Below are 8,491 nucleotides of genomic sequence, written 5' to 3' on the forward strand. Positions count from 1 at the left end.
AACAAGTTGCTTTTCCATGACGGCCCGGAAAGCCCGGGCCGGGCTTGCTTTTTTTCGTACTTTTTTGTTTGTAACATGTTTATAAACAAGATACAGTTTATCGAATAGTATCATTTTACAAAAATATTGACTCTGAGAGAAACTATGCCAGGGCCCGCGAAGGACCGGAAAAGGCCCGGATTACAAGTATGGTCAGAAGTCAAGTTCAAGAAATAGGCGGGAACTGCAGAAAAGTGTAACAGGTGTCACCACATTTCAAGAAATGAAAAACAACTACGTTTGAGCACTTCTCAGGAAAAAGTATCAGAGGGAAGAAACATGAGATATGCAAAAAAATGTGTAAAACCCTTCAAAAATTTGATAGTTCTGAACGATGTCCGGACAAAAAAGAAATGAATTCTCGTTTTTCGAGATTGTGTGTCGGGGAAAACCTTGAACTGTGGCCAAACTATTTCAATTTATCTCATTACGTTTATCTTTGCAGGGCAAAACCAGAGGATTACATTGATCCTCACAAACAAGTCTAAACAGCGGTTCACTCGGTCATCTCGAACACTTCTCTGACCACACACTTTTTCTCCTCTTCTTATGTAATTCCTTCTGCCATCGCCCTTTTTTTGCAACATAGGACAGCGAGGGCATCGCGTCGCGTGTGCCAAACGCACTATTTTACTCTTTTTCCCCTCTTGTCTTCCCATTATATATCGGCGAATATGCTGTTGACAAACATTATCACTTACTTTTTGAGATTTTTTCAATGAAAATGTGCAATTTTTGCAGTTTTTTGTGTTTACCATTTTTGAAAGACTTTTGGAATGATTAGTCTTGTCGTTAAACTTCCTACTTCTTTAATATAACATGTATATTTAAAGTTTACAGCTTGTAGGGTACCCGCGAAGCTGAACCATGGCAAGAGGATGTCCATTCACGAAAAAGACCAAGCGAGCACCAAAGAAGAGTGCCACGTCGATCACCGGAGACGGAGAGAACAATGTGGTTCCCAATATGGCTCCTAAGAAAATCAGGTATTTCGATTTAGTCAAAACATATGAATTAGGAATTCCGCAAAAGTCATGCCCTTTTGAAATGAAAAAATAAAACGAAATATTAGCTCGTTTGCTCGAATTGTATAGTTTCTCGTCCTGCAGGAAGCCTCGTGACGAAAATCAATGGAAGATCACCGATTTCTACGAGGTTCGAAAAAGCGGTCGCAAGACGGAAAAACAGCTTCAAGACGAAGCTCAGAAGGCCGTGGCTGAGAAGGTTCTGAAAGGAAGCAACGAGGAACTTTTGCAAGTTTTCCACGATGCCGACAAGGGCCGATGCATTTGCTCCACTGTCAATTTTCAAAAAGACGAGTTTGTCATTGAATACAAAGGTAATCGACACAATTGTCTAACATTAGGTTCAATGTCTTTTTTTCAGGGGAGATGATGGAGTATGCCGAAGCAAAAAAGGCTGAAGATCGATACAAGGAGAACCCAACTATTGGGTCTTACATGTACTTCTTCGAGCACAAAGGAAAAAGATGGTGCGTCGATGCGACCAAAGAAACAATCTACAAAGGCCGACTTATAAACCATTCTATTCGCAAGCCGAATTTGAAAACCAAGGTGAGTTTTTTCTAGAAATTTTTTTCAAAAGAGAGGGCATATGACTCTGTATCCTGAGTTCCCTCTTGAGGCTGTCGGAATCAGAGCTGTGGCCCAAATCGTCCGTTCTACAGCACGGCATTGCGGAAGACAGCTAAAATTGAACTAGTCGCGTGTCGGCTTTGCAATCGCCAACTGAGCAGCATTTCAACAACGCTAATCTGAAAAATTAGAGAATGGCACGCAACTTGCGTTTTGTGCGACAAAAAAGTGCGATATAGCTAGCTTTCTTCAGCTCACGATGCAGTAATCCGGTTAGGAAAACGATCAACTTGACTACTAGAAATACCAACAGAATCAAATGATCCTCTTTCAGGTGATTGACATCGACGGAGCGCATCATCTAATTTTGATTGCTACTCGGGAGATCATCGTTGGAGAGGAGCTTCTCTACGACTATGGAGATCGTTCCAGTGATGTCGTCGCCGAGAATCCATGGCTTCGCGATTCTTAAATTTTCCTGTTTGGTTTTCTATCTGATTCATTCCTCTCCGAACTCCCGAAATCCCGATTTTTCCCCATTCTAAACGCCATTTCTCGCTTGAGATCCATCTCTAGACACTGATTAGATGATGATTTCTTTGAGTTTTATGAGGCCAATTCTTTTTTTTTCTATCTTCCTTTTTTCTTTATTTAAGTTTAAATTAATTTCACCAGCATTATATGTACTCTAGATCTCGAACATTTCTCTCATTGCCCAGATCCATTGTCGATACTAGTTGTTTCTCCATCATTCCTGAACACTGTCTCGGTCTTTTTTCTAAATGACATGATATTTTGTCCCACGTATCCCTATTTCCCACATTTCTAATATCCTCATATCCTTACCCGATGGCCCACGTTTGTTCTAGTATTTCGTTTCATCTTTTTGTGCTACCATCAGCTTCATGAAACTTGAACTAAACGATAAATTTTCATTGAAAGCTGCAAACTACTTTCTTGGAATAAGAAGACCCGGATGGCGTTAAAAAGAGATTCATTGTTGATATGCAAATTTAAAAATCACAAATTTAAAAAAAAATTAGCGAAAAATTAGTGAAAACCGAATCTTGAATCTTGACCTCTGCTGGTTCCTGGATTGTTTGAATTTCCGAAATTCCCAGAAGAAGACGTTGAAAAAGTTTGTGTCGGCACTCCTTGAAAATTTGGGTAGAAAACTTGCAAAGCTGGTGGAATTATGCTAGGCGTAGTTGAGAACATGGTTGCAAGGCTTTCCGAACTGGTTGACATATCATTAATTGGTTTTCTTTCTCGTTTTTGCTTCTTTTGAGGTTTGTATTTGTAGTCTGGGTGGTTCTGAAGAAAAAAAATCGATGATGGAATTGATTCGCCGCCATAATAAGCCGGAAAATATTGGAAGTTCATAATTTCATACGACAAAATTCGCAATTTCGAACGGTACGACTTTAGGGATTCTATCGTAAGCTACTCTGTATATCCAAGCCCTTCTAAAACATCATTTTTGGTATTCTAGGATTAAAACAGATCTGCTTTCATTTTTGATTACGTTTTGCGTAGTAAGAAATGCAGATAAGGGCTCCTGGTAGCAGTAAGACCGATTCTGAAGAAACCTGACAACGAAAAGTGACTAACTCGATCATCATTTTACTTTTATGTTTACCATTGCTATATTTTTCTTAATAAAAAATTCTTACCCTCTCATGGTCCATTTTCAGTCGTTCAGCTTCATCAACAAACGGCCTTTTCTCATCATCAGACATGTTCCTCCAACCTTCTCCCAATTGTTTGCTAATTTCAGATGGCTTCATTCCCGGCTGCGTTTTCAGCATCTCGCCACGTTTCGATCGACACCAAATCATAAAAGGGTTCATTGGCCTTTTCACATGGTCGGGAGATTTTCGACGTACATGTGAGTTCTGAAAATGTTAAATTTTTAGTATCAAATTCATTACTATCTGCATGAAAATGTGTATTCAGCTTCCTCGAAAACTCCATAACATCTGAGGTGTGTCAGCTTGCCTGAAGCGTTGAACTCCAATCAAGATTGTTTATAAAACCAAATTTGAAATTTGTTTAGATAAAACCTAATACTTGCGAATTATTCTTTCCATTGTTCTGGGGGGCCATTATGGCAACAGCTGGATGCTCCGACAGATGGCACTAATCACTCGTCATCATTTACTTGAGCTCCTCGTTTTGTGAGTACCATTGTATGTTTTTAGATGTAAAATTAGGGAAATCCAAGTTCTTCGGTTGAGTCAGAAAAATTTGAGTCAGAAATCTACTAGAAATTTTTAAAAAAAAATCTGGTGTTCTTTCGTTTTAGAATAGATATCAAAATTCGATTTGAAATATTTCTCTTTCGTCGTATTTTAAGATAAAGGAGGAAAAAATAAAAATGAGTCATCTAGCTTGATTTTTTGTCAGTTTTTTCATCAAATTTTTAAACTTAGCAGTCAGAATGATTCTGATACAATTACCCATAATCTTCTAAAAATTCAAAAAGACATTTCGTTTAAACCGCAGCCCCACCGTTTGCGTGTGCCGTAAAAACCCGAACGGTACGAGTCCGAAAATGAATCAGACAGTACTATTGTTTCTGCGTAAGGTCAACAAAAGAAAACAATAGAACAAACACAGCGGGTGGGTTCAAATCTTCTCCCGTCTGCCCTCCGGGCCACTTCTCCCCTCTTACTGCCACTTCACTGAGCGCAGTACGCTGCGGCGACTGAAGAAAAGTAATGAATGAAAGATAATTATGCAGAATTTCAAACGCATCTACTTCTTTGAGACTGGAAAGCGCTACTTTTGGTACTAGCTTTCAGCTGCAAAATTGCTTGGGGACATTTAAACTCTAAAATTTGTACTTAGCAATTTTGCTTTAATTTACTTGTTTTACAGTCTTTTTTGCAGTCTTTTTTGCAGTCTGCCTCGTGATCTTACTCTTTCATGGTCCATTTTCAATCGCTCCGCTTCTTCCACATACGGTTGTTTGTCCACATCAGACAGCAATCGCCAACCTTCTCCCAGAAGTTTACTAATTTCTGCGGGCCTTGTTCCTTTCTGAGATTTTAGCATTTCACCACGCTTCTTTTGACACCAAATCATGAACGGATTCATCGGTCGCTTCACGTGATCTGCTGACGGTTTTGCCTTTTTCCAATGTTTTTTTCGTGATTTTGATTCTTCATCTTCTTGATATCCGGACGAAGACGGACCCGGCTGCCGATCGGACATATCCGGTTACAGAATATTGAATCCAGTGCGAAGTTTTACCTGCAAGAATACAATTTGTTGAATTAGGGGATTGACATATAAAAATGTATTATAAGCAGAGGTCAAGACACATGGTTGAAGTAAAGTGTGGGATGAGTGAGGGGGGGGGGGTTGGAAGCGATGGCACTGCCTCCTTGAGATCTAATCCCGGTTTTCTTCCAAAAAGGGTCCATCGATCAAGAAAATACGCATTAGCACATTACGCGTTTGAAGAAACACACACAGCACATCCTTCAGTAGAGAAAAGGAGAGCTAACCTGTAGAAGAAGGGGGGGGGTGGTGGAGGATGGACGGACCGCAATAATCCATCACCTCATTCTGTTGGACTCTGCGTAGGGTTGGGCTGAGGCAGATGGCTATTGATTTATCTCTCGGTCTTTCTCCAGTCGGGCAACTGGCAAGAGAAGAGACGACGTTTCGAGGGGGGGGGGGAGGGAAGGGGTCGCGTTCGTTCGTCATCTCGTCTTCTGTTTCTTTTTTCTTTCGGAAAATTTTTGTTTCTGTGAGGTTTTGTTCCTTTTTTTCCCACCAACACATATTTCTTATCTCTATCACAAAAAAAACTAGGATACTTTTTGCAAAAAGGGTACAATTTTCAATATATTCAAAATTATGTAATCTCCTATTTCCAACACATTTTGCATCTAATTTCAATAAATCTATATCTAATCTTCCGAATCTCTACATTTTTCGGATTGGCATCCGTACAATTTCCAAAAAGTCGCTTCGCTAATTTTTTGTCCACCCGTTCGATTCAAATATCTTGCCCTTCTTCCCTTTTTTCCCTCCTTTAACCTTCTAACCGTCTCGCTTCTCTCTGTGAACGCAACTCTCTCGCTCCGTGTGTACGACGTCGAGGGCCAGCCAGCACGTCGTAGAAATGGAGAGGACAGCTGTTTGCAAGGACAGTCGTCGATGTGTCAACAGAAATGAGCGATCTCACACAATTAAGTACGCGAGTAAGGGAAAAACTAAAATAACGTGTATTAATTTATGCAAAAACTAGCTCTATTGTTTTCCGTGTGACGTACGGAAAACCGTTACATACTTACTGTGTCATTTCGAAAGAAAACGCGAAAACCAAAAGGACCTAGTCCAGTAGTTGCACATCAACCAAAATGCAACTTGTAGAAGCGACAGTTATTCCAACTCCATAACTTATTTGAGCGTCTTTGTGAAGTCTTCAACCTATTTAATTTTTATTTAATTATGTTTGATGCATTTATTCCCAAAACCGTTTCGATGAACCGAAATTGATAAAAATAGTAACTTTAATGAATTCGAATGAATTGCTTAACTCATAGATATTAGGGAAATACTTTTCACATCGCTCGCGCTCTACCGCACCGCCCAAATGAAAAAGTTTGGTTGGCTGGCGGCCGGGGCCGGCGGCGATATTTTGATTTTAAAACAATTTTTGATCTATTTTTTTTCAATAACACTTTATTTCCGTAGAAAAACTATGAAAAATGAAGTGTTATTGAAGAAACTAGATCAAAAATAGTTTTAAAATTAAAATATCGCCGCTGGCCCCCGGCCGCCAGCCAACCAAACTCTTCCAACCAAACTTTTCGGCGGTGCGGTAGAGCGCGAGCGATGTGAAAAGTATTCCCCTAATAATTCCCCCGCTACTTAACTCATAGATAATTCGAAAACTTACAAAATGATTTTTCCATTGGATTACTCCGTGTTTCCTTTCTTGAATTTATCTTTCAACTTCTTTTTTGTCAATCTTCATATTATTGTTGATTCTAATGATTTCTTTTTTGCAGACGCCACCATGTCTAGCCAGGATCTTCAAGGAAGTTCCGGTGGGAGAGGCTATCAACCGTACGATCTCTCGCAACGACAACAGAGGCCTAGTCAGGATTCAGCAGATCGTGTGAAACGGCCAATGAACCCATTTTTGCTGTTTTGTCAGAAGCGCAGAGGCGAATTGATGAAAGGTCAGCCAGGAATGAAGCCGTCCGACATTAGCAAACAGCTCGGAGAAGTTTGGAAGGGTATGACTGACGAGGATAAAAAGCCATATATTGACGAGGCGCACAAATTGAAAGCGGATTTTGAAAAGGTTAGTGAGGAAAAAGTAGAAGACATGAATTAATGGAAAAGTAAAAAATCTGTAAGAAACCATCTGTGTTTCAAGGGACAGGGGGCAACCTTGAATTGGAAATAGCATGTGAGAAGAGGAGAGTGGTAGGAACAAAGACGCTTCTTTTCAAAAGTTAGATCGTTTTTTGACATTAAATCATGGGATCAAGGACGCTCAACCGGTGGGCAAAAAGCCTACAATCAGGGAAATTTGCTCAACCCATGCCTTATCCCTCGCACAATTCATATCCCAAAATACGACGCCTGGAGGCGCTAGATTGTCGCGAAAAATGAGGGCACGCGACGGTTTAGTTTTGCCATTCTTCTATCAGAACCATTCGCAAACCTTGCTAGACTCTCGCATCTATGCAATCTGCCAAAATTGATGTCTAACTCTTGCCCGCAATTTCCTGAAATGGCACTTTCTGTTTTATTTTGAAGCTATTATGCTAGAGCTCATTTCGAAAATTTGATAGACGCACCACGAATGTACAAATATGAAGCAAAAATTAATCAGAGAAAGAAAACATACCGGAAAAATTGCTATAAAAATTATGAGCTTTCACAAATTGTGAAACTGGCTAGTTGTTTTCCCGTGAATCATTCCAGGCTCCTTCATCAACCGCTAGGAGAGACGCAGCTAGTGAAAGTTTTGCCTCGCAAAATTTTTGAGTTTAACTGTTGATACACTTATTGTTTGTTGAAAATCTAAAACCCAAATACAAAAATGGGGATGTAATGCAACAGAATTTTTTTCTTGGTGTAAGAAAAATAAGAATAGGAGCAAAACTGTATGTGCCGGAAATTCATCGTTCCCAAAACCTGTAACAAAGAAAAGTATAGAAAGTGTCAGGACTGTTTATGATGATATAATACGAATTGAGCAACACGTTTTTCAATGTTATGTTCATTTCAGAATCATCCCGATTACAAGTTCCAACCAAAGCGGAAACCAAAGAGTGCCAAATCAGTTGAATCCAAGACATCAAACGCCTCCCAAAGTTCAGCGCCAGCAACACCATCATCTTCTATAACTGTTCCAGCAGCATCACAGGCTTACCAATACTACCCCAATCTGGCTACTCGTCCGGCTCAAAGCTTCGCCACGTCAGCAGCAATGTTGCCAATGACCCAGACTCCATATGGTGCATTTAACTTTGCATACCAGCCACCAACAACCGCTGCTCAAAATGCAGGAGCCGCCCCGGCAACTAGTATCGCTGATCCTGCGACAACTACTGCCAATCTTCCATTCTATTATTAATAATTGATCTCGCACTATTTTCTGTCTACTCTAATTCCTCCCTAAATTCTCTTTAATTATTGTTGTATGCAAAAAATATGAAATAAGTTTTGTTGGTGCTTTATAATGTATAATTATTTTTATTACCCGCATGAAAATTATATATTTTTTTTCTAATACAAATTATATTGAATACTTTTGTTGTTGATTGCTGTGTCAAGTTTAGTTAAACATGATCTAAAAACAGGATAATTTTCTCAGAATAAGC

General features: G+C 39.6%; 3 protein-coding genes across 3 annotated transcripts; 2 read left to right on the top strand and 1 right to left on the bottom strand.

Moving 5' to 3' along the window:
* Positions 1-906: 906 nt before the first annotated feature.
* CBG16281 lies at positions 907-2,106 on the top strand (the record flags this gene model as incomplete). Its single annotated transcript, XM_002643528.1, has 4 exons — positions 907-1,025; positions 1,149-1,378; positions 1,426-1,613; positions 1,969-2,106. The coding sequence occupies 4 exons, from the start codon at positions 907-909 to the stop codon at positions 2,104-2,106; spliced, it is 675 nt and encodes a 224-aa protein (XP_002643574.1).
* A 578-nt stretch (positions 2,107-2,684) lies between these two features.
* Positions 2,685-4,850, bottom strand: CBG16280 (the record flags this gene model as incomplete). The annotated part of the gene is made up of 3 exons (XM_045238809.1): positions 2,685-2,948; positions 3,308-3,529; positions 4,557-4,850. 3 exons carry the CDS (start codon positions 4,848-4,850, stop codon positions 2,685-2,687), a joined length of 780 nt encoding a protein of 259 aa, XP_045095879.1.
* Positions 4,851-5,769: 919 nt separating this feature from the next.
* Positions 5,770-8,244, top strand: CBG16279 (the record flags this gene model as incomplete). The annotated part of the gene is made up of 3 exons (XM_002643526.1): positions 5,770-5,848; positions 6,662-6,960; positions 7,897-8,244. 3 exons carry the CDS (start codon positions 5,770-5,772, stop codon positions 8,242-8,244), a joined length of 726 nt encoding a protein of 241 aa, XP_002643572.1.
* Between the last annotated feature and the right edge of the window lie 247 nt (positions 8,245-8,491).

Source organism: Caenorhabditis briggsae, assembly GCF_000004555.2.
Source record: "Caenorhabditis briggsae complete genome, chrX, whole genome shotgun sequence".
In the NCBI taxonomy this organism is placed as follows: Eukaryota; Metazoa; Nematoda; class Chromadorea; order Rhabditida; family Rhabditidae; genus Caenorhabditis; species Caenorhabditis briggsae.